This window comes from Neofelis nebulosa, chromosome 2 (assembly GCF_028018385.1).
Source record: "Neofelis nebulosa isolate mNeoNeb1 chromosome 2, mNeoNeb1.pri, whole genome shotgun sequence".
Taxonomy (NCBI): Eukaryota; Metazoa; Chordata; class Mammalia; order Carnivora; family Felidae; genus Neofelis; species Neofelis nebulosa.
In genome coordinates, this window is record NC_080783.1 from 215,676,003 (window position 1) to 215,701,801 (window position 25,799).

Below are 25,799 nucleotides of genomic sequence, written 5' to 3' on the forward strand. Positions count from 1 at the left end.
TAGCCGGCGCGGGCCCGCCCCCTGACTCGGCGCGCTCCCGCCGCGCAGCCAATCGGAGCTCGGGGCGAGCCCGGGGGGCGGGGCGCCGGCGGAAGCCGAGGCGCCAGCCTGCGCGCGCCCCCAAGCGGCGGGAGGTGGGAGGCGGCACGGCGCCCGGCAGCCCCGCCTTCCTCCTTTCCCGCCGCGCACGCCGCCTCTGGCAAAGTCCGCCAACCTTAGCGCCCGGGGCCACAGACTGCGTGTCGTTTCTCCCGCCGGTGTGGTCTTCCCAACGCGTGGCCCAGCCCGGCCGTCTTGCAGAGCTGTTTTGCCCTAAGTTGCCGCTCTTTAAGCCACTCCGCTGGACAAAAAATTAGCTTATGGAAACATGAACATGCACCCACCCATAGGGACGAGGGCGAACAAATCACAGGATAGCCCTGCTCGGGTAGGTAATGTCCATGGGTGTCGTTGGCCTGGAGGGAGGATAGTGTTCAAGAAAAAGGGACACGCACATTGATTTCGCTAATAACAACGTTTGAATTAAGAACCCCCTAGAGTATGTGTCGGAGACTGTTAACACTGAGCTGGCAAAGTCACCCCGGGCAGGTGGATTTAGAGAAGATTCACTTGGTGCCAGTTTCTAGGTTACTGGCTTGAGCTGAATTACCTTCATAACTAAGAAACCTCTAGCTGGTTGTAGATATTTGTGTTTAATTACACAATATACGTCTCGGTGCACTTTTCCCGTGTTTTCTGACGTCAACATCAGAGTTCTTCCTCTGGTGGACAGTGTCGGTGTCCCGGTTATTTAGCAGCAAATGCTTCCTTTGTTTCCTGTTGCCAGTTAATCTGTCCCGCACCCTCGTCATGCATTTACTAGGACCCGCGGAGGCAGGAGGCAGGGAGCAGGGCCTGGAAGCTGAGCGGTGGCCGCACTGGCCCTTCCCTAACAAGCGGGTGTCAGAGCCAGGGCCTTTCCTGTGGCGTGTTGCTGCCTTCACCACACATGGATGAACAGCAGCCGTGAAACCTCCTTCAAAACTGGTGGCACTCTTAAGTACCGTTTTCTTTCCAAGTTCAGAGTCAGTGACCGCATCACGTCCCCCACTCACAGGATGGGCTCAGAGTTCTCCGTTGACAGAGAACGCACCCAACGATTCCGCCCTGGGTGTTCCTAGTATCGTGTCACTTGCGTCGGTGGTAATGCCCGTGAGCTCGCGATCCTTAAGTGAACGGAATGGTCTGCTGGAACTTGGCTTCAGTCTGACCATTCCACAGGCTCAGATGCCCCCTCTACCTTCTGGTCATCTATTCAACGAAGCCACTATTGGCCATTTTACTACTTACCGTCTCTCGGACCTCGAGCACGTCATTCAACTTGAGCCTCTCTTATTTGTAAACTGTGGAGGGTGGTTAATGCCTGCCTCACAAGGTTGTGTCAGAAAGAACTCAGATGAGAAAATATGGAACCCCTTACACGGTGTGTGGCACCCAATGGGTGAACAATGGGGCTTTTACGAGTCTTAGGACAACTCAAAAATAATGCCATCCCGTGGACTAAGCCTGTGGAGAAGAGAGAAATAAATCGTGGGATCTCTCCCTGACAGCTCAAACGGTGACAATTCCCATTTCAAACAACAAACCCCTTTATAGAGTTTCCTGCTTATTTTCTTCCTATTTCTGGGGCTCACCTGTCTCATGTCAATGTCCTGGTGCAGGAGAAGCAAGCAGAGAACTAAATTATCCTAGGTCAGCATCCAAGTTATTAATTCGAGAACGCAGAAATGAAAATGATTTCCAAACAATTCTTGTGACCAATTAGTGAATATTAAGCGACCTTTTTTTTTTTAAGGAGGCTCCACACTGAGCACGGAGCCCAATGAGGGGCTTGAGTTCACGACCCTGAGATCAAGACCTGAGCTGAGATCAAGTTGGATGCTTAACCGACTGAGCCACCCAGACACCCCAAGCAACCTAGTTTGTATTTATTTAATATTTATTTTTGAGAGAGAGAGGGAGCGAGCGGGGGAGGGGCAGAGGATCTGAAGTGGGTTCCGCGCTGACAGAAGAGAGCCCGAGGTGAGGTTCGAACTCCTGAACAGCGAGAAATGACCTGACCTAAAGTTGGACGCTCAGCCAACCGAGCCACCCAGGCGCCCATAATTTTTAAACTTCATATTAGATAAAATCTTGAGGAAAAATGCAGGTTTTAATATGAATAATAAGACAGGAAAATGTTGTTAAACGCCACTATCCAGCAGTTAAACTGAGCTCCTGGAATAGAAATCTCTTGACTGCCATGCATTTTATACATTTATTTATTTTTTATTTTTTTTAACATTTATTTTTGAGACAGAGAGAGAGCATGAACAGGGGAGGGTCAGAGAAAGAGGGAGACACACAGAATCTGAAGCAAGTGCCATGCATTTTAGAAGCACTGATGCTTGACTAAAGTCATTTATTTTGACTTTTACACGGTTGTCGACAGTTGAAGTAAATTCTACTAGTGAGCTCAAGCACACCGATAACCTTCATGACTAAAGGTGAACAAAATTAAACTCTAATATAAACACAATTTGAGGGACGCCTGGGTGGCTCAGTCAGTTGAGCGTCCGAGTTCAGCTCAGGTCATGATCTCGTGTTCGCGGGTTTGAGCCCCACACTGGGTTCCGTGCTGACAGCTCAGAGCCTAGAGCCTGCTTTGGATTCGTGTCTCCCTCTCTCTCTGACCCTCACCTGATCACGCCTTAGTCTCTCTCAAGAAAGAAAACGTTGAAGAAAAAACTTCTTTTTAGGGGCGCCTGGGTGGCTCAGTCGGTTAAGCGTCTGACTTTGGCTCGGGTCATGATCTTGCAGTTCATGAGTTTGAGCCCCGCATTGGGCTCTGTGCTGACAGCTCAGGGCCTGGAGCCTGCTATACATTGTGTCTCCTTCTCTCGTTCTGCCCCTCTCCCACTTGTGCTGTCTCTCTCTCTCAAAAGTAAATAAACATTACAAAAAATTAAAAAAAATTTTTTTGTTTGAACCCAATTTGAAAACATCCTGCTTTCATCCCCACCAGAGCACCTACAACCGGACCTGAAGCTACTGTGCGTCAGTCGTTGGAGTCCGGCATCTTTCTGGATATTCAGACTGAAAACCAACCTTCGTGAACAAATAAGCAAGTTCCAGGGAAAGAGCTCTTGAAAGACCATTGGTCTTACCCGCCTTCTGTATTGCTTTTTGTCCCTTATTAAATTTCCTTTAAAAGCGGGGAGTGGTGGGGGTGCCTGGGTGATGCCTCAGTTAAGTCTTCAACTCTTGATCGTGGCTCAGGTCACGAGCTCACAGTTCGTGGGTTCGGGCCCCATCAGGCTCATGCTGGCGGCGCGGAGCCTGTCTGGGATTCTGGCTCCTCTCTCTGCCCCTCCCCTACTCGCGTGTACTCTCTCTCTCAAAACTAAATAAAGTTAAAAAAGAAAGGGGGAGTGGTGACTCAGTGTGGCTAAAATTCTGGTAATTTGTCATTTCTAGGTGTTTAATTAAAAAAAAAAAAAACACATTTAAATACACCTCTTGTAAGAATAAAGTGAACTCTCCAAGGGGTGGGCACTCAACCCTGTGTCAGGTTCTTCCCCTCCAGTTCTAGGGAACCAAGAACAGGGTTAAAGACCTGACAGGAAAGGTCTATTACTCACCAGATTCCACATTCACAGCCGACACTTAACAAGGTACCTGGGCTTGACCAGGCTTAACTTCTGGAAATAGGTCCAGGAGTAAGGCAATTGGTACACAGTTCGTTAAAACTCTTGCCTTTGGTTCAAACTGGGGATAAAGGATAGCTTTAGAAACATGTTCACAGTTTAAAACATTTGGTGGCAGAAAGTTTTAATTAATTTATTTTTTTTTAACTCAGTAGCCTGAAAGCTTAAATTATCAATCTGCACGAGACTTGGAAATGTATAGAAAAGAAAAATGGCTGGGAAGTCTGTCCTGGTCCACCCAGTGCCGCCAAAATGTGACACCTCTTACTGTTCAGCAGTGTGGCTTCAGATTACGAAACAAGTTGGATTCTGATTTTACAGGTTCTCTCTGCATTTCTAGGGTTACATTTCACTAAATTCCTTAGCCATAGTTTATAGCACAGCGAACACAAAAAAGGACACAAACCAAATTTATACTGAAATTAAATAGCATGATTTAATTTAGCTGCTGCTCAATCCTGAATCCTCTTAAGTTAAAAAAACAAAACAAAACAAAACACCAAAGTTATAATTAACTATTAACGTTAATGAATTTAAACCTTCCAGAAAACATGAATCCAAAAGGAAATGTCTGACAGGTGATAACGAGCCACGTATCTTACGGCCTTTCCTGTTTCCGTCCCAAACGTTCTTAAACATCAACGGAAAAAAAAATTCTCTAGAGTTTTTCAATTTTATTCTAGAGCACAATTTTCTGGCCTCTTACTGAGTACGGTCTTCTAACAGGTACACAATTAACTCATAGGTAGACAACACGATGGCAGTATTCGGTATCTGCCGGATGAGCTGGGCAAAGAGTCCCCTGTAAAAGGCAAGGTAACCTTCTTCCCGGAAGACCAGCCGAGCGGTCTGGATGAAAGACTTGTACTTGGTGCCTTCCTCCCGGAGCCGTGTCCTTATGACTTCTGCAGAGAGAAACACATACTTTATGCTACGAACGGACCGCATTATCAGGCAATACGGTGAGAGAATTCAAAGCACATGGCCCCAGGACTGTCAACGTACATCTCCGGCTATTTGCCATCTCGGCTCTGTTTGGACAGCACGGTCACTTCGGAACAATGAGAAGTCACAATCTTTTTAGAACCTTTTCTGACTCTGGGAAATGGTCCATTAGGGACATTGCATGTAATACAAAAGTACAAAGTAATTTTTAAGGGATTAAAAAAAGCTTGGTTTGAATGGGACTTCATTTAAAGACAGTCTGTGGTTTTCTACTCTCAATTAAACCAACACTGTAATTTCACGGAAGGTGTAATTTTTATTAAGTGTGACAGTATCATTAACACCATTTTTTTTTTCATGTACTCCCCAACCTTCTCTCCTACTAAAATCCTTCTCCACTCTGTCCAGCTTAAAAGCCGCCTCCTCCATTCTCAAACCTTTGCACACCTGGCCCACCCCCACCCAGGCACCCCCAGCATGACACCTGTCACTGCTTGTCTCGCAGACCTCAGTGCACACGCTTCTGTCTCCCTACCCCACGGGAGGTGTCCCGCCCTCTTCTCCGTGAGCCCCGTGGGGCTGCTTCGTGCCCTAGTATATGATGGGAACTCAATTACCTGCTTGTGAAATGACAGGTACATTTGTCATAGCCGACAGTGTAGCAGGCTTTTGAAAACAAAACCTGTTTTTCGCGGTACAATAAACTAAGCTATTTTTTTAAGTAGGTCAATGGAACATTACGTCTATAATTCCTTAAAAAATGGACTTAGCAGAGTAGCCTTACTCAGCACAAAGTGGAAGCTGAGAGGTTTGTTGTTTTGTTTTGTTTAGTTTGGCACTCGTATCATTTTTTTAAATCGAGGAATGTTAAATAAAATCCAGATTTTTGGCTTCTTTGAAAACATCTCAAGTTCTACAACACAGGGCCCACATTCTGCACAGTACATTTTGGCCACAATTAGCTGGAACGGAGTGGAGCTGAGTTCCTGCCACTCGTGTAACCTACAGACAGCTGAAGCCAGTTCCACACGTCCCCTGTTACTTAGCACCCGCAGGTGTCTGCACTTCAATGTGAGCTGCGGATACGCTAGATAATACCGCCAAACGCCACGAACCTCACGGCTGTTCTACTGTTTGGGAAGGAAAAGCAAAACACACCGTGTGGATAAGCAATGCAGGAAGCACATCCTTTAGAAATAGCAGCGGCTGCCATAAGTCCAAAAAAACTCGTGGAATTTTTCTCAGTCCCATTTGTAGAAGAGGCTAATGGAGCTTCTTTCAGATACTTCTTTAAACTTTCATAAATAGCAAAACAGATGATGGTTTCTGAAATCCCGGCATACGAGGCGGTTAATCCCCTGTAGAAGCCACGAACGCCTTCCGTCTGGTAAACGTAGCGAGCACACTGGAGTGTGTTCATTTGCTTGGAGCCTCTCACTCTGTGGACACAAGACCAGCGAAAGCCGTTAAAAGGCACACTCATGAGCCCGGTTCCCGTCCCAAGCCGCAAAAACTGAGCGCTGAGCATAAAGGGAAATGATATGCACGGCAGGTGACATGTGTCTTCCTTCTTCTGTGTTTGGCTGAGCCCTAGCCCACCAGATGGGACACCTGATAAGCCCACAGAACACTACGTGCATCTGTACCCAAGAGTCCTAAAAACATGTCCAGAGCTTCTGACCTAATTTTGCAAACGGCTATACAAAGGAAGATGTTCATCACAGAGGAAAACACAACCGCAATATAATCAGAACAATCCAAATATCTAAAAATAGAAATAGATAAGTAAACCATGATACGCACACCAGATTGAAATAGTTGTAAAGGCAGGAAGCTAGGCGGAACCGCGTGAGCAGAAAGCAGGACAAAATTACATGCAGAGTGTAATGACAATCATGGTACAAACAGGTTTTAAGAAAATGCTGAAGGAAACCTCACCAACATTCTGACTGGGCAGTGAGTGTAAGGGAGTGCTTTCTTTTTTTTTTTTTTTTCAACATTTTTTATTTATTTTTGGGACAGAGAGAGACAGAGCATGAACGGGGGAGGGGCAGAGAGAGAGGGAGACACAGAATCGGAAACAGGCTCCAGGCTCCGAGCCGTCAGCCCAGAGCCCGACGCGGGGCTCGAACTCACGGACCGCGAGATCGCGACCTGGCCGAAGCCGGACGCTTCACCGACCGCGCCACCCAGGCGCCCCAGGGAGTGCTTTCTTAACCTGAGTCTCCAGATCCCATTATTTCTCAATTTATGAAATTATGAACATGGAAATGCTGCCCAATAACTAATAAAAGGCCTTAGGCTTGGCTGCTCTTGGCTCATGATAGAAAGCATCCTAAACTGCCCGATGCAAGCCGAATCCTGGGACCTGACCCTGTTTCCACTGGCCCCCATCAAAGACCCCTCCCTTGGGGCTAAAGCCCACCGCTTCCAACCGGTCACAGCAGGCTCTCTCGCTTCTTCACTGTGTCTTTCCACATCCTAGCTGGAGCGACCTTTCTAGCACCGAGCCAACCACACCACTGCCCTGCTTAAAATCCTCTAATGCAGGGCTTCTCAACCTGGGCACTGACACTCTCAGCTAGATGATTATCTGTTGTGGAAGCTGTCCTATGCATCATGGGAAGTTTAGCAGTACCCCGACCTTTACCCAGTAGATGCCAGCAGCACCCTACCTGAATCGTCACAAGGTCTCCACACACTGTCAAACGTCCCCTGGGGGACAAAGCGTTCCCCACTCCTGCCCTGAACCATGGCTCTAATGGCTCTCCATGGCCCTCAAAATACAGCCCAAGGCCAAATTCCAAGCCCTCCCAGGGTTTTTAAGAATGTGCCCCCCCCCCCCAGCATTTCTGCAGCCTTGGCTCCTCCCCCTGCTTTAGCACGTGCAGGCGCAGCATACTCCAGATGTTTCCCTTCTTTCAGCTCCCTGCGAACAAGGCTTCTCTAGACATTCCCCACACTCCGTTCTCTGCCCGATGCACCTGCAGTGCGGCCCACCCCCAGTTATTTTCCAGAAGGTAAGGGGCCATCACTGCTGGAGGAGGTCCTCCCTGTGCCCACCCTGCCTGGAGTGCACTAGGGACCCTTTGGGGTCCTTACCATTTCCGGTCCCTATCTCGTTAGACGCTAATGCTCTTTATTTCTGTAAAGCTGTGAGCTTCTGGAAGGCAGGGCCTAGGTCTTACTCCCTGCTGTTTCCCCAGTGACCAGTGCACAGCAAGCATCCACACTCGTTGTTGCAGGACGTGTTAGCAGAGCCCATCCAAACAAAGCTTTAAAATGTCCTCAACGTGGAGCGTTCCCAGGTGGATTTAAAAGAGCGCACATAAAGGCTCTGAGCTGACTTGCACACGGACGTGCGACTAAGCAGGAGTGACTCTGTGTGGCACACCTGAAGTGCGGAGTCATTACCAAAGGTTTCCAGGAGAGGATGCTGCTCAGAAGCCTCAAGGACAAGCAGGTGTTCTTGAGGGACCAGAGGGGGAGAGGGAGTCCTGGCGAGGGACAGCACACGGGGAGACGGACGCATAAGAGCACACGACAGTTTTGGGGCGCCTGGGTGGCGCAGTCAGTTAAGCGTCCGACTTCAGTCAGGTCACGATCTCGCGGTCCGTGAGTTCGAGCCCCGCGTCGGGCTCTGGGCTGACGGCTCGGAGCCTGGAGCCTGTTTCCGATTCTGTGTCTCCCTCTCTCTCTGCCCCTCCCCCGTTCATGCTCTGTCTCTCTCTGTCCCAAAAATAAATAAAAAACGTTGAAAAAAAAAATTAAAAAAAAAAAAAAAGAGCACACGACAGTTTTAGAAAACTGCAAAGGACCTTGGATGTTAAGCCCAGCAGTTAGGATGTGGCCGTGAGAAAAAACAAGACTCCTGGAAGGAGTGAGCAAGTGATCTGTCCAAAATAATGAGATCTGATACATTCTAGAAGGTTCTTTCGCACAGAATGGCTCGGGGGCAACATGGAATCTGAGACCAATTCAGAGGTTTTTGTGGTCACTAGAAAAGCTAAGGCAGACCCCTAGCTACGCTTTCCAGGGGATGTTCTAGTTCTCCCTTTAGAGGTGGCTCAGAGTTAGACTAGACTAGCTGAAAGTTTCCAGAGCCCACACGCATTTCCCCACAACACAGTCACACAAGAGTTCTTAGAATTCTAGTACAGGGGCGCCTGCGTGGCTCCGTCGGTTAAGCATCTGACTCAGGCTCAGGTCATGATCTCACGTCCGGCTCTGTGCTGGCAGCATGGAGCCTGCTTGGGATTCTCGCTCTCCCTCTCTCTCTGCTCCCTCCCCCCACTTTCTCTCTCTCTCAAAATAAATAAAAATAAAAACATTTTTTATTAGCGCCCTGGAGGCTTGACAGCACTTGCTGTCCTACCCTTGTCCTACCCTCTGCCCACTTGAGAGAGAGGCCATCTGGAGGAGATCCCTCAGGGCTCCAACTGGGGGTGGGGTCGGCCTAGAGACCCACCAACCATCCGAGAGGAAGTCAGGAGCACCTCAGGGGCCACGGGTGAGTGAACTGCTAACCTCTGTTGGGTGTTGTTTCTGTTGGCCTTCACCTCCCCACGGTGCCTGGCAACACACATCTCAAAACAAAAGGCGTTTCTACATAGGCTTATGTTCAGGAAAAAAACCAGGATGGGGATGGCTAAGGACTCCGTACCCATCACTTCACCACTGGAATCGGGAGGAAGAAAAAGATCCCAAGAATATTAAGGAAGGAACAATTGGTAACTTACTTCCGTTCCAGCTGCATCCGGGTTTTAACCATCCATATAGGATTCATTAAGGTATTTGTGACAAAAGCTGGAAGATAAAATCCAGAAGATATCATCATTGAACACAGTCCGTGTTTATTAAAGTTGTCTATTTCATATGATAAACTTTGAGGTCAGGAGTTAAATGGCTTAATACTAAAAATAGATACGGGCACTGGGATGGTTCAGTCGGTTGAGCATCGGGCTTTGGCTCACGTCATAATCTCACGGTTTGTGCATTCGAGCCACACATCGTCCCCCATGCTGAGTGTGGAGGCTGCTTGGGATTCTCTCTCTCTCTCTGCCCCTCCCCTGTGCTCGCTCTCTCTCTCGAAATAAACTTAAAAAAAAAAAAAAAAGGAATAGTAAGAAGCAGTTCTATACTCAGATGGAAGTTACAGTCCCCTAAAATGTAACATCCATTGTTATGCTGGACCTAAAAGAAATCTCTCAATTTTCTAGAGCCCTGTCAAGTCTCTCCAACCTGTAGGTGGTGCTGTTGATATTTTGGTAAATCTAATCTCTACGGTAAATACGGAAACTATTCTAAACCTCAATTTATAAATTTCAGGTCCAGAAGTATGTTTTAAGAAGCTGGTGATCTAACCCAAAAAGGTCACCTTATATCAAATGTAAAACAGAAGCCACGAAATCTCCACTTACCTGAATTCAAACATCTACATTTTAATACCCAACTCATCACTTCAAGAAATTGAAGTTTTAAGACTGATATGCTTTTAGGAACCATTTTTTTAAAGTCGGTCTTCCTCATCTTAATACTACTGACTGTTCAAAAAAAAAAAAAAAAAATACTACTGACTGTTCCAGACCAACCAAGACGCACAGTGTCGCAGTGTCAGCCTGACACACAGCGAGTTCTGAATTCCTCATCCTCTCCACGGTCCGAAGCGGGTTCATTAGGAACCCAGACAGTGGTTTAGAAAACTCCTCCTGGGTCCGCTTTCCTTACCAAAGGTTCCTCTGAGTTAATTTGGCAAAAGTTACAAAACCGATGACAGGGTGGAGCTCCGGGCTCGCTACCGCCCTCGGAAGTGAGGACCCACCGGCTCCCGCTCCGCGTGTCCCCCCGCCCCGGACCTCCATGTTCAGTGGGGTCCCCTTTCTCTTGTGAGAAGCAGCTCTGCGTTCACTATCCTCCTGCTTGGGGTCCAGTAATTATTATCCGTGACTACTCAGATGGGCTACTAGAACTTCCGTCTGGAGCGACAGAGGCAGACAAGACTGGTGGACGCACACCTCACAGGCCGGCAGAAGGCAGAGATTTTTCACAGAATGCCAATTTAGGTTCTCCGAAATACCTTCTATCTACACAAGTCATCAAATGACACTTAGGGGCTCCTGGCTGGCTCGGTCAGTGTAGTGTGTGACTCTCGATCTTGGGGTCATGAGTTCGAGCCCCAGGCTGGGGGTAGAGATTACTTAAAAAAAAAAAAAAAAAAAGAAAGATCTTTAAAAACAAAAAACGAAAACCGCATACGATATCCGTAAAGACGTAGCCTTCCCTCAGCAATCTGCAAGTCCGTGGTCTTTTCCAAGCATTTCCTGGGGGAATAAATCCTGTTACGAATTTTCTAGAGTAAGTGCAATGACTCCCTCAAGAGAATAGATACTATCTGATCTGGTAGGAGCCTTACTCAAAGAACACTCCACAAACCCCAAGCCCCCGTCACAGTGTCCAGTTGTTAAGGCCAGAAATACCAATAGTACACAGGGTAACGCTGGACACCGTGGGGAGTCACAAAAAAGCCCTCGAATTTTTTAAATAATTTAATGAAACAGAAAGACATGAAAATGCATTAATATGCCTTTATTTTTATTTATTTTTAATTTTTTTCATGTTTCTGTACTTTTGAGAGAGAGAGAGAGACAGAGAAAAAGAGTGTGTGTGGGGGGGGGGGGAGGGGCAGAGAGAGGGAGACACAGAATCCGAAGCAGACTCTAGGCTCTGAGCTGTCAGCCCAGAACCCAACGCGGGGCTCGAACGCACAAACCGAGAGATCATGACCTGAGCCGAAGTCGGATGCTTAACCGACTGAGCCCCCAGGCGCCCAATATTCCTTTAAAAGAAACAGAACACTGACCAGCAGTATGCATGGGCACATGTAAATTCTGAGGGAGAATAAAAGTTTTAGTTATCGGGGAAAATGGAACCAAGTTACAAACTATTCTCGAACATTCATGCTTCCTTAGTTCTAACATGAAGCGCCAGAAAAATGGTTTGAGGCAAAAGAGGAAGAGAGCGAATTTCGAATTCCTGGACAAAGCTGCATGGCACAACACGTGCTTCAGGAAAGCTTGTCTCCACTCACTGGGGGTGACCTACCTGCAGAGCCGGCTGAGAAAATATGCACAGTATTACTGTTAGGCACGAAAATGCCATTGAACTGCTCTTTGGCTTTGGAGTAACACGCAAAGTACACAGCCCTGGTGGAAGAAAGAGAGAACACTACAGACATCGGCATGGCACTATATGTGTCCCTCCATGACCTCTGAAAAGTTTAGGAAATTAGGAGAAAGAAGGTTAACGTGTAACCAAAAGCTGGACCTTATCTGTCAAACCAAAAGCTGCTGCAGGCACCTGCAGAAAGCTCCTGCGTGTCCCTCCAGAAAGTGCCCGGTGATGGTCAAGTATCCAAAATAACTGAGGCCGGTGAGATTTGGGTAATATACAGGGTCCGTTTATATTCTTCACTGTGGATAAATGTCAATCCTTTAAGCATCAAAATACACACCAAACCTTCTAAAATCTCTAATACTACTTCTAAAATACAGCACGCTTGTCCTGCCTTACACCACAATGAGTACGTCAAATGTAACTTGACCGGTTTTTGAGGACTCGGGGTCAGTAGGAACTACCAGCATAGGTGTTTTCAGTGCAGAGCTTCCGCCATTGGACACGCACAACCCCCACCCCCACCGCCACCCCTATAGGTGGAGTCTGGCCTCCCCCACGGCTCTCTGGTCCGGTCTCTGCTTTCCCTCTTCTGACTCGGCTCTTACTGGGGCTGGGGAGTAGGCGCTGGTTGGTATTTTCCCCGCTTCTTCACCAGCAATGCCAGGGAAAAATGCTTCTTTAATTTGGCTGGCCAGTGCATCAATCATACAGTGTATTTTTCAACTTAGGATCCGGACTACTTATCTGTTATTTAACATTAGTCTGCTTTTTATAGGTCCCCACTGTTCTAAACGGGTGTGGCAGCCAGGAACCTACAGCAGGTTAACAGGCGTTACCAAACTATCCACAAGGAGATACAACTCAATTTTCTTTATTTGCTATATGTATCCACCATCTATTAATAATGCAAACCCCATATAATCTCACAGACTAGTACTTGTATTTCTTAAACAGCTTATACACCTATGCTATAAAATTCTAAAGGAACAAAGGGTTTAATAAGAATCTGAATTGTTACAACATTCTCAGGTGATTTGTGTATAAGTTGGGAGCACTGATCTGCAAGAATTCTAGGAAGCTTTTAGTCTTTACCTTGTATAAGACATTTTTGTTTTTTGATCTAAAAAATAATTCCCTTTAAAGTCGACCGGAGTATTATATGAAATAACAGAAGTACCTTACTCGTCACCCAGCTCCCCGCCGGGCCTCCAGGCCATTTCTAGAAGCAGTTTCTCATCTACTTTTCACAGATATGCTATACACACACTCACCTATTATTCACTCTTGTCAAACAGACTTTACAGGGCATTAAGCCTTGTGCTAGAAAGGAGGATGTTTTAAATCAAGTAAAGCCTAGAAGCCTTGAGAATTGCTTCAGATCAGCGGTTCCAAGCGCATATGAATCACCAGGGGATCTTGTTAGAATGCAGATTATGATACAGGTCTGGGGTACAGTCCGAGAGTGTGCAGTTCTAACCGGCTCCAGGTGACGCCCACAGTGCTGGCCACGCACCATACTTGATGTAGCAAACACTTGTCTAGAGAAGATTCCAGGTGACGTGAGCAGATGAATTTTCATTTAAGAATAAAAGAACTAGATTCTTTCACACACAGACACGCACACACGACACACGTGCACACATACCCACACTAAAAGACACACCAGCACTTAGCACTATTCCACGTGTCAGATGTTTATAGGCAAATCCCATACTGAAAAAGACACTGGCCATCTAGAAGTAATGCGCTTCAGTAAGAAAGAAGTCAGTATTATATACTACAGGTAGCGAGCCAGCTGAAAAGTTTAAAGCTTACCTTGATGGTGCAACTCCGACCAAATTTGGACCCAAGCCTCTAAAAAGTGACTTTGGTCCCTCCTTCTCCAAGATCGACCTAAATGATAAGAGAAGATCTTTAAAATCCTGAGGCAGAGCCTAGGCAAAACAATGAGGCGTCAGCCCGCACAGCTCCTTGAAGAAAGAACAGAATGTTTACAAGACCCCAGACTCTTATCGGATTATAGTACAATACAGCATCCGAAATCTGAAGAATACGACTTTCATATCACAGTGAAAAAGCAGGTTTCAAAAGCATCAGTCTGACATGTTTTCAAGGAGCCTTTTCCCGGGCTCACACGGGACCGAGATGTTCAGGGTCTGTACTCCACACTGCACTCCTCCTAAGGTAGGACAAGCATCTGGCACAGCATCTCATACAGGGAATGATGCCCTCATTGTAGCAAAATTCACTGAGAAACGGGTTCAGAGATTTCTCTGGATGATATTTCTTTGGGATTTTTTTCCTGATTTCTAATAATCCTATCTTCCAGATATTGACTTATTGTAGAAGAGCCCCAACCAGGGATCTACAGAATGGAAAAACCTCATGATTTTCAAAGGCTGGATGAATGGTACTTAATTTTTCTTCTTGAACATTTATTTATTTTTGAGAAACAGAGAGAGACAGAATTAAGTAGGGGAGGGGCAGAGAGAGAGAGGGAGACACAGCATCCGAAGCAGGCTCCAGGCTCCCAGCTGTCAGCACAGAGCCCGATGCGGGGCTTGAACCCATGAACCGTGAGATCATGACCTGAGCTGAAGTCAGACGCCCAACCGACTGAGCCACCCAGGCGTCCCTGGATGAATGTTATTTAAAGCCAAAGCATAGTATCTCAGGATCAAAGAGAATATCCCTTTTGCTTCTTAATTTTTTAAATTCACGGTGACATATACACAACATAAAAATTTACCATTTTAGCCATTTTTTAAGTGTACCGTTCAGGGGCATTACATATCTCCACAAGGTTGTGCGACCGTCACCATCCATCTCCAAACCTTTTTCATCTCCTACAAACAGAAATCCACACCGGGTTAAACACGAACTCCCTGGGGCGCCTGGCTGGCTCAGCCTTCAACTCAGGTCATGATTTAACGGCCTGGGGCCTGCTTCGGATTCTGTCTGCCTCTCTCTTTCTCTCTGCCCCTCCCCTACTTGCGGTCTCTCAAAAAAATGAATAAACATTAAAAAAGAAAAACCACCCCATAACTCCCCATTCTCCTCTGCCAGCCCTTGGCAACCACCGTCCTGCTTTCTGTCTCTCTGAATTAGACTACTTCAGCGACCTCATAGGAGTGGAATTGTACAGTATCTGTCCTTTTGCGGCTGGCTTATGTCACTCGGCAGCGTCACTGAGGTTCACCTACGTCGCAGCAGGTGTCAGAATGTCCCTTTTGAAGGCTGAGTGATACTCCATTGTGTGCCTACCACGTGCGGTTTACCCATTTATCTGTCAACTGCCTCCACCTCCGGCTACGGTGAACCAATGTGGCTACGAACGTGAGTGTCCAAGTATCCGTTCAGGTCCCTGGTTTAAACGCTTAGGGGAACATGCCCAGAAGCGGAATTGCTGGCTCGCGTGGTAATTTCTAGGTTTGAGTTTTTGAGAATCTATCTACCACAGCGGCTGCACCATGTTCCATCCCTACCAACAAGCACAGGGGTTCCAATTTTCCCACACCCTTGCCAAAAAGTGTGGCACACTTCCCACACACTTCCACACACTTAAAAAAAAAAAGTGCCAATGTGTTTTCTTCTTTTTCTCTTAAGTAGGCTTCATGCCCAGCGCAGGGCCCAATGCGGGGCTTGAACTTACAACCCTGAGCTGAGAGCAAGAGTCAGACGCTTCAACGGAGCCGCCCAGGTGCCCCGTGTTCTGACTGCAAGCGACTAAGGAAGGACTGTGTAGAACATTCTTTAGAGGCATTTTCCCACTCCAACATAGGATTCAAATTGAAGAATAAATTTGGTTAAATGTATTCTTTTTAATGGCTCGATTTTCATGGTTTCCAAGAGAAGTTTACAGTTACATTGAGGTCTTCTCTAATTTAATCTCCTTTTCTTACTGCAGATTTTTCTGCACTCGGTAATTAGGGCCTCCGATCTGACAGCATTCTGAGTTTATCTAGAATTGTCGTCAACAGTTTATATAATGCTTTACCTTCATTATGACATTGAGAGTAAAATAAAAAGGTGTCTTCCCACTTCATGGAAAAGCTATTGGTAAAGTGAATCCTGCCAATTCTATTTCTGCTACCTTCCACTTTTCCCATAGAGAAAGTCTCTAAAAACAAAGCTGAAATTTTTGGTGAAGAGGTTAAATTGATGTTTTGGTCCCTGGCACGCTGGAAAATGTTCAAGTTTTATCCATTCGTAGCTTTCTTTCCTTTTTCAGGTCAATGTAATTTTTCACGGTCTAGAGTCCTTGAATGTACAAACTTAGAAATCTTCGCTTCTCATCTTCAAATTTTTAGATGTTTATAAAATATTTCAATTGCTTAAAAATGAAAGAATATTTGTACCTGTAAGGGCTGCCCTCAAAAGTAGCAGATCAGCAGTTAGGTAAGAAAGAAGAAATAAAATATCTAGACTGGAAAGGAAAAAGCAAAGCTATCTTTATTCATACAGACTACATAATCTTATTACATGGAAATACTAAGGGGCGGCCGGGTGGCTCCGTTGGTTAAGAGTCCAATTCTTGGTTTTGGCTCAGGTCGCGACCTCACAGTTGGTGAGATGGGAGCCCCACGCCGGGCTCTGTGCTGACACTGCAGAGCCTGCTTGGGATCCTCTCCCTCCCTCTCCCTCCCTCCTTCTCTGTCCCTCCCCTGCTCTTGCGTGGGTGTGCTGTCTCAAAATAATTAAGTTAAAAAAAATACTAAGGAATACACTAAAAAAATTACTATGGTAAGTTCAGCAAGGTTACAGGACACCAGATCAACATATGAAGCAACTGTATTCAAACACAGCGGCAATGAACAATCTGAATACGGAAATAAAAAAACAATTCCATTTACAACATCATCAAGAAGGGTAACATTCCTACCCACAGAGAGATGAAGCAGATCAGTGGTCGCCAGGGGAGGGGTGTGGGGCGATGGGAAGGACTATTAATGGGTACATGTTTCCTTCTGGAGTGATGGAAAAGTTCTAGAATTAGATAGTGGTGGTGGTTACAGAACTCTGTGACTACACTAAAACCACTTGTACACTTTAAGAGGATAAATGTTATGGTATGTGTGAATAATAACTCAATAAAGCCATTATTTTAATCTTTATTTATTTTTGAGAGAGAGAGAGAGAGAGAGCGTGAGCAGGGGACAAAAAGAGAGAGAAGAAGACACATAATCTGAAACAGGCTCCAGGCTCCCAGCTGTCAGCACAGAGCCTGACGCGGGGCTCGAACTCACGAACTGTGAGATCGTGACCTGAGCCGAAGTCGGATGCTTAACCGACTGAGCCACCCAGGTGCCCCAATACAGCTATTATTTTAAATAAGTAATAAACTAGACCTCGGTTCCACCGAAATACTTAAATTACTTCAAAATATTAGGGAGACAATAGTCTTATTTTCTAATCATAGAATGTTTTCCTTATTGGCAGTTATCAACCCAGGCCCTTTTAAGGGATCCCATGACATACTCTGGTTTGTGTGCAGCCCAGCCTAAACCCTCTGGCCACCCCTGAGTATCACATGAAGGGCCTCTGACACACTGGACAACTAGACAGCACATCTCGCTAGAAGTACAATGGACATTTCTTTCTTTTTTTTTTCTTTCATGGCATCTGGGGAATGTCAGAGCAATGCATTTAAAATAAGACCTAGTTACACAACGTAATATTACTCGGCAATAAAAAAGGAAGGAAGTACTGTTACACAACACCAAGGCTGAACCTTCGAGAAACATTAGGTTACATGCAAGAAGCCAGACACCAAAGGCCGTGTGTTGTATGATTTCACTTATGTGAAATGTCCAGAGGATGCAAATCTGGAGATAGAAAGTAGACGGTGATTGGTTGCCTAGGCTGGGGCAGGCGATGGGGAGTGACTACAAATGGGTGAGGGGTTTCCTTTTCATAGGGATGAAAACGTTCTAAAATCAAATTAGGGGTGTTGACTGCACATCCTAAACACAGTTGAATGGTATTCTTTAAACAGGTAAATTGTATGGTATATGAATTACATCTTCATAAAGCTGTGTTAAACCAAAAAACAACCCAGCGAGGAGGAATGAAAGGCTCACTGAAAAAGGTCTAGGAAGCAGAAAAGATCTTGGCGGGAACAGAGTTTTAAAATAAAATTTTGTTCTCCTGTGAAATCAATCACTTATGGTGACTGCTTCATCGGGAGTATGGACTGTAGATCACTTAAAAAGCAGTATATGAATACTGAATGTCTTGAATTTGAAAACCAATTTGAAAATTGGTGACTTGAGGTATAACCAAGTTATTTGTACCGTTTCTGTAACTCTTCCATAAGTCTGAAATTCTTTCAAAGTAAATAGTTCTTTAAAAAAAAAAAAAAAAAAAAAGGTATAGGTCATAGGTTATAAAAATACCAAACTCTTGACGATAGCTCATAAATTCACAGAAGCAAGGGTTGGGGTAAAGCTGGGTTTCTGTAAAGCTAATCCACCAAATGAAGCTCATGCCCTCCGAGTAACCTTTCACACTGGCTGAAAGATAACTGGCTCTTAATCGAGACGTGGCAATTTAGTGTTTTCAACTGTAAATACTTTTCCTCTTTCTCAAAACAGCCCTGTGCTTTTATTTTACTTTTTTTTTTTTTTTTTTTACTAAGCGCAGCAACTTTTCACCCAGAGAAATCAGGACCGTGCTTTTAAAAAGCCAAGCTGTCTGAACAAAAACTTCTCTCAAGCAACACCTTGAAGTGACCTACAATTCAGAATACAGTATGTAAAAGATTTCAAATGGTCAGTGTGTTCAAACATTTTGAAAGTTTGGACTCGGTCTGTGGCCCCCGTTAATGTGCCCCGGGCAGCCAGGCCCGGGAGTCAGTCAAACACAATTAAGGGCGTCTCTGGCTCCAGGAAGCTGGAAGCCCTCATCTATAATGCAGCAGAGAACGCGTGTCCTCAAGTGACTCAGGCCTTTTAAGAACTGCAGAAAAACTGTCTCCATAGTGACGCATATTAACAGTGGGCAAAAAGTCAAATCTGTTACATAATTCAAACTTCTAACCTATCGGGATGTTTACAAAATTTTTCTGGAACAATCAAGTTTCTACTATAAATGGCACACTTCAAGCTTCATAATAAAGCATGTTGGGATCCAGACTAACTTTCCCACAGTCATATAAACTTTCACGTAGAAAAGAGATACAAAAGGAAATTAGGGTCTTGTTTGGAACATTTCCTTGTCTTCACTAGTTTTAAATCACAGCACGCATACTACGGACTAATCCAGAACAAAGATCTCATCGGAACAGGTACCTAAGTTTTTACAAGATCGAGACTAGCTCGCTAATAAATTACTTTACAGATTAAAAAAGGTACCTGAAAAAATAAAAATAAGGTAATGACGGCGTAGTTTACAGAATAGGAGCTCTGACTGAAAAGAAAAAAAAAAGATTAACTCACAAGATTGTTTTAAAAGCAGACCTCAGAGATAAAACGGATATATTAATACTCCCTTTAGCAAATCTAATAGAGCCTAAATATGCTAGCATCTTGCCTTTTTTTAAGTAACTATGAAAAATGTGAAGGTTCCTGGTGCTCAACGGAGGATTCTTTCTTTCCTTACATGAGACACACGCAAACACTGACTCGTAGCTTGAAAAATAAACTCCCCATAAACAAAGTCTGTTGGCTGTTAAGTCTTCTAAACTGGCACCGCCTGAGAGAGTAAGACTAGAGGGAAGGTGCTGAGTTTTAAATGAATAACCATTTTATTCGTTTGGGTTTCCGGTAGCAGTGCTTCTAAAACCTTGCCGGGCTTTGTGGTCTAGAGAAAAGGCCAGACACCTGTCACTTAGCAGGTCAAAAGCCCTGTCTGCGGACCATCATCGCTGCCCTTAGCTCAGCCGCCTCAACAGAGGAAGGAGGAAGCTACCTAAAGATCTAGGTGCAGGAGGAGGGGTAGCTTCGACCAGGGTGGAGGCGGAGGGAGGCGGAGAGTGGCGGAGAGTGGCGGAGAGCAAAGTCGTCGGGGTCTCCTGCGCCACCCTGAAAGACCTCTCAGGCCGGCGCTCTCGCTCTCTCCACGCCAGTGCTGAGCAACAGACTGCTTTCGGAACGTGCAACAGGGAAAGATACACACTTCCCCCGAAGAGCAAGTATGCTTTCTTCAGACGAGAATTATGTAATACGATAGATATTTCCCTTTTTGCCTTGGCCACCAAAAAACCCAGTCGTAAATCATGTTAAAAAAGCACAGGAGGTACCTATTGTGACAGCAGTCGGTATTCTTTTTTTTTAATTTTTAATGTTTTTGTTTTTTTTTTTTTTGAGAGAGAGACAGACAGACACAGCATGAGCAGGGGAGGGGCAGAGAGAGAGGAAGCCACAGAATCCGAAACAGGCTCCAGGCTCTGAGCTGTCAGCACAGAGCCCGACGCAGGGCTGGAACTCACAAACTGTCAGATAGTGACCTGAGCCAGTCGGACGCCTAACCAACTGAGCCACCCAGGCACCCCAGCAGTCAGTACTCTTTACAAGGCGGGACGTGTGTGTGTGTGTGTGTGTGTGTGTCTGTTGAGCACTTTATACTCCGTATCTTCCCAACAGGCCAAAATTCATTCATTCGATTTGTACTGAAAGCTTAAGCTTACTACGTGACAGGCAACATTCTAGGTGAGTGGCGACACCTCAGGGACCAAAACAAATCAAAGTTCCCTTCTGGTGGGGGTAGAGAGAGAAAATAAACAATATAAATATGTAAACCACACTGTTGGATGGAGGTGAGCGCTGTAGATAAAAATAGAGCAGGAAGAAGGGATGGGGCGTGAGGGGAAGCTGTTTTAAATAGCATGGTCACGGCAAGGCCTTCCCGCAAAGGTGACTACGCGAGCCAGCCATGCAGATGACGTCCAGTACAAAGGCCCTTCCCGGAAAATGTTCCAATGTTCCCAGTTGAAAAGACTGCGAAGGAACAGCAAGGAGGCCAGGGTGGCGGGGTGCGGGCGGGGCGACGTCAGAGGTGAAGTAGGAGAAGTCATGGGAGGGGTGGCACCTGTGCGGAGCCTCGTGAGGGGGTGAGGGGCGACTACAACTTTGGCTTTTCCTCGGAGGGAGAGGACAGTCCCTGGAGGGATCTGAGCCAAAGACCTCCCGACTGCTCTGTGGAGCACACACTGAGGACTGGGGTAGGGGCGGGGGTGGGGGAGACCACTAACACCGGTGAGATATGGCGGCTTCCATCAGGACAGTGGCGGAGCGAGGGGCGCAAAGGGGTCAGAGCCTGCACGCACTCTGAAGGCGGAGTTGGGAGGTTTTCCCGTGGGATGGCGAGAACAATCTCAGGATGACTCTGGGCTTCAGATCCGCACAGAAGGAAGGATGGACACCGCCTTTGATGGACACAGACAAGACTCTGGGAGCAGCAGGTTTGGGGAAGTTCAGTGGTGCACAGGTTCCACTCTGGACGCCCGCTAAACACCCGAGCAAACAGGCAGGGGGACTAACGTGCGAGGCTCGGAGGAGAGACACGGTCAGCTTACAGATGGCACTTAAAGCCGCAAGACTCAATGTGATCCACTCCCGGAAGGAGGGGCTGCCGCTAGGGCAGGGCCCTCCAACATCAAGAGGTCATCGGGAGACTCGGAGGCGGAGCAGAGGCAGCGGCCGGCGAGGCGGGACCACAGTCCCGGGGGACTCTGGCTGGAACTCGGCGGTCTCCACGCGGCAGAGGCGTAGGGTCAGGGGGCCTGCCGTTGTCTACTCTTAGCTGCTTCCAGTCGTTCTCAGAAACAGGTGAATGTACACGGAACGACACTGAGCAAGTCGATTTGCCTTTCCTCATCATAAAACAGGGGTAACACCACGCCAGGGTGCTAACCTCAGGGTTCTTGTGAAAAATCGATGAGATAATACCACATAAGCGTAGTCATTTTTTAACTTGAGAGCTAATAAATACCAGTTGAGAATCTTAAAACTATATATACACCAAGTTGAGGGCATAAAGCTTAACGAAACAGCTCTTGGGTGAAAAATGCCACTTTACAAATACTTTTCTGACAAAATATCACTATGACAAAAATTTTACTTAATACTTCCATTACTCCTATTTTGATGTGAATATAGAATAAGCGGTTTTATTTATTTATTTATTTTTTTAATTTTTTTAAATTTTTTTTATTAGAATAAGTGGTTTTTAAAAAGTATTCATGTGTCGAGGCGACTGGGTGGCTCAGTGGGTTACGCGCCGACTTCGGCTCAGGTCATGATCTCACGGTCCATGAGTTCGAGCCCCGCATCGGGCTCTGTGCTGACAGCTCAGAGCCTGGAGCCTGCTTCACATTCTGTGTCTCCCTCTCTCTCTGCCCCTTCCCTGCTCATGCTGGGTCTCTGTCTCAAAAATAAATAAACATTAAAAAAAAGAAAGTATTCACGTGTCAGTGATGGCTCTTTTCTGTGTAGCTGAGGCTGCACGAACTGATGGCTGCTTTGGGTCCACAGTGAAAACAAATTGTCTTGTGTGTAGTGTGATGTGGGCACTGTTCCAGTATTTTACAAGATGGACAGGATTTTTTCCCTTTGATTTACATTTTAATACATAATTGTGCCCATTTTGGGAGGGGGGGAGGACATACATATAGAGAGACAGAGCAGAGATTTACAAGAGATGGAGAGACAGATACCCGAGATATAGAACAGACACCCTAGAAACTTCAACTAGAGAAATATCCTCATGCCACATGCGTGGCCCTGCTGATACCCACAACTTCTGGGTAACAGTTTCCCAGTTACTGTAAATATATAAATCTACTTGTCATGAGTTATTTGGCAAGCACCTAAGAGGAAGTTCTTTTTGGATGTCAGTAAAGTTGGCAAATTACCTGTCTGTCTCATTATGTCCAAAGCACTTTGTGTTCCTCAGAAGAAAGGTGTCATTTGAGACACTACCACCGCCCAAACATATAAGAAGGCAAACCAGGATGGGGGTGTTTTCACAGCCATGGATTTAAGGATGCGGGCTTGTCTCTCTCTCTACTGATCTCGAAGTGTTACCTCCACGTCTCTGTGTTTCTCTTTCCCGGGCCTACCTCCAGGCAGGCTTTCCGCCTTTCACGTCTCCACTCCTGTCCTCGGTGTTTATCTGAACTAGCTGATCCTCCTGGAGTCTTGGGGACCAGCCTCCTTTTTCTCTAGCTGATTCTCTCACTTGGGTCCTTGCCCTCAGTGGCTGGTTTTGCTGTCCGGTTTTGCTCAATAAACTCAGAGGCTCCTTCATACACATGTCTGGCATGGACACCTGGGTGACTCATCAGTAGACTTTACAAACAAAATGTCCCTAAAAATAAATGAACCACTTTCCAATTCATTCCACCTTATCTGAAATGTGACTGAATTCTGTCCAAAGTGCTAAGTGATGGGGTTATTAAGACAGAACATATCCATTTTATGGCATCTTTTTCTGATGTTTCCCCAGTAAACATCTACATTGATAAACAGCATTGTCTTCCTTGAACACACCCTTTCCCAGTGATGTCTCAGAGGTCTGACAACCACGTTTAGCTCAGTTCAACGGCACCTCTTTTCAAGTACACAGCCCCCCGCTAAAACGCCGGCATTGCCAGGCGCCCTTCTGAATTTCTGCTTCTGCCTTAAGCATAGAGACTAATAAGCCAAATTCAGCCGATGAATGTTCAGCCACTTTGTAATCATATAAGACATATTTAATGCAGTAAAAATAATACACCACGAAGGCAGCCTCAGTATTAAACAAACACGGGAAAAAACAATTTCACCAAACAGAGGTGTTGCAACTTTTCTGTAAATGTAAATGATCTCCAAACAAAAAGTGAAAAACCTGAAACATTTTGTTTCTGTGTTGTTTTCTCTTAAAATAGTCACAACACTTCTCTGGTGCAGCTTTAACATTTTTAACTTCACTCTGCCACCCCAGATCTTGCTGGCCCTCAAAAGATCTGGGGCAAGAGCAACTCTGATGCAACACTTTCAACACGGATTTTTGGTTTGCTCTCTTAGGTTTACTCTGACCATCGCCGGATGATCACAGGCAGCCCCGCTGCCAGGGGAGGTCAGAGCTCAAAGGTTCTGGTACAGAAACCAGATTCTTCAGTTTGGACAGAGACTGCAAGCGGACCGTCTCATCTGACAGGCCCGATGAGAGCGGGGGCAGGGGTCCAGAAGGGGAGGGAACTTACTTCAGAACCTGGAAGAGCCCAGGCGTCACCGATGCTGGTCTCACCATTCCAGCCCCACTAATGGTCCCCAGATGAACCTGAGGATAATAGACGGTCCGAAGAGCTAATCTGGAAGACTGCAACCGTGTCTTAATGACTTCCAGCGGACAAGTGAAAATAGCACCAACCGTGCCCCCACACCTGTCAGAGAAGAAATCACAATCGCATCAGAAATGCTATACCATTCCTTGTACAAAGAAAATGTAAAATGTAATGTTCCCCTATTAAGAAAAAAGGCACCGAGGTTTATTTCATAATTAGAACATGCTGGGAGGGCAAAAGAATTTGTTGAAATCCCAGCAGGTAAAGAGAGAACCATGGTTAACACATTAGCACATCCTTTAGGGTTTTCATTACTGACTTTTTAATCCCCATGCCGCCGCCCCTCTCCCCCCCCCCCCCCCCCCCACTTACCTGGATGCTGTGACCGTCTCTCTGTGTCACATCCACACCTACATCATCACTTGTAATGACAACGTACTATCACTCTGTGCCAATGTTTAACATTTTAGCCTGTTACTGTTAGTCTTTTCCAACTTCACTGCCATGCTGCGATGAATATTCTAGAAAATGCAGCTTTTCACAGTCGAGTATTATTCAGGTAATGCTACTATTTTGAAAAATCAACGTTTACCACAACACAGACTTCTAATAAAATAGGATTGATTTAGGGGTGCCTGGGTGGCTCAGTCAGCTAAGTGTCTGACTCTTGGTTGATCTCACAGTTCAGGAGCTCAGTCCTGCATTGGGTTCTGTGCTGACAGCGTGAAGCCTGCTTGGGATTCTTTCTCTCTCCTTCTCTCTGCCCCTCCCCTGGTCATGCTCTCTCTCTCAAAATAAATAAACTTAAAAAATGAAAAGAAATAGGATTGATTTGAGGGCGCCTGGGTGGCTCAGTCAGTTAAGTGTCCAACTCTTGATTTTGGTTCAGGTCATGATCCCAGGGAGCTTTAGCTAAAGTTCCTTTTTTTTTTTTTTTAATGTTTTTTTTTTTTTAACATTTATTTATTTTTGAGACAGAGAGAGACAGAGCATGAACGGGGGAGGGTCAGAGAGAGGGAAACACAGAATCTGAAACAGGCTCCAGGCTCTGACCTGTCAGCACAGAGCCTGACGCGGGGCTTGAACTCATGAACCGTGAGATCATGACCAGAGCCAAAGTCGTACACTTAACCGACTGAGCCACCCAGGCACCCCATAAAGCTCCTCTTAATGATGAAGTCCTCACGTGTCCCTCAGTCTCCCTGAATCAGGGCTCTCCTAATCACCCTTTACCATTTGTTCAAATCAAAATATTACCGCAATTAAGAATTTAAGTATTTTTCTTCAAAACAACTCACCTGTTTATCCTAAAATACTCACTTTCACTTTTCTTAATAATATCCATGAAATTAGGAAACAATCAGCAAAACTAAAAGGCAACTGACAGAATGGGAGAAGATATTTGCAAACGACATATCAGATAAAGGGTTAGTATCCAAAAATCTATAAAGAACTTATCAAACTCAACACCCAAAAACCAAATAATTCAGTGAAGAAATGGGCAAAAGACATGAATAGACACTTCTCCAAAGAAGACATCCAGATGGCCAACCGACACATGAAAAAATGCTCAACATCACTCATCATCAGGGAAAGACAAATCAGAACCCCAATGAGACACCACCTCACACCTGTCAGAATGGCTCACATTAACAACTCAGACAACAACAGATGTTGGCGAGGATGCGGAG

The 25,799-nt window shown here is 45.8% G+C and overlaps 1 protein-coding gene and 1 long non-coding RNA gene across 3 annotated transcripts in view; both read right to left on the reverse strand.

Annotated features, from left to right (window-relative positions):
- Positions 1–3,842: 3,842 nt before the first annotated feature.
- Positions 3,843–25,799, reverse strand: part of SLC25A33 (solute carrier family 25 member 33) — a 34,514-nt gene continuing 12,557 nt past the window's right edge. Inside the window, exons 1-7 of one of the 2 annotated variants that reach the window (XM_058719192.1) lie at positions 24,028–24,207; positions 14,593–14,689; positions 13,659–13,736; positions 11,772–11,872; positions 9,410–9,476; positions 5,829–6,109; positions 3,843–4,630 (exon numbers count right to left, since the gene is read on the reverse strand). In XM_058719192.1, coding sequence (XP_058575175.1) covers positions 4,428–4,630; positions 5,829–6,109; positions 9,410–9,476; positions 11,772–11,872; positions 13,659–13,736; positions 14,593–14,669 — 807 coding nt within the window. In that variant the 5' untranslated portion in view covers positions 14,670–14,689; positions 24,028–24,207 and the 3' untranslated portion in view covers positions 3,843–4,427. Of the gene's footprint in view, positions 4,631–5,828; positions 6,110–9,409; positions 9,477–11,771; positions 11,873–13,658; positions 13,737–14,592; positions 14,690–24,027; positions 24,208–25,799 lie in introns of those variants that run through there. The other variant, XM_058719191.1, reaches the window with a different exon arrangement.
- Positions 15,645–16,719, reverse strand: LOC131505519 (uncharacterized). Its single transcript, XR_009258436.1, has 2 exons — positions 16,202–16,719; positions 15,645–16,103 (listed from the first exon to the last, which is right to left on the reverse strand). It is a non-coding gene; the product is annotated as an uncharacterized LOC131505519 (long non-coding RNA).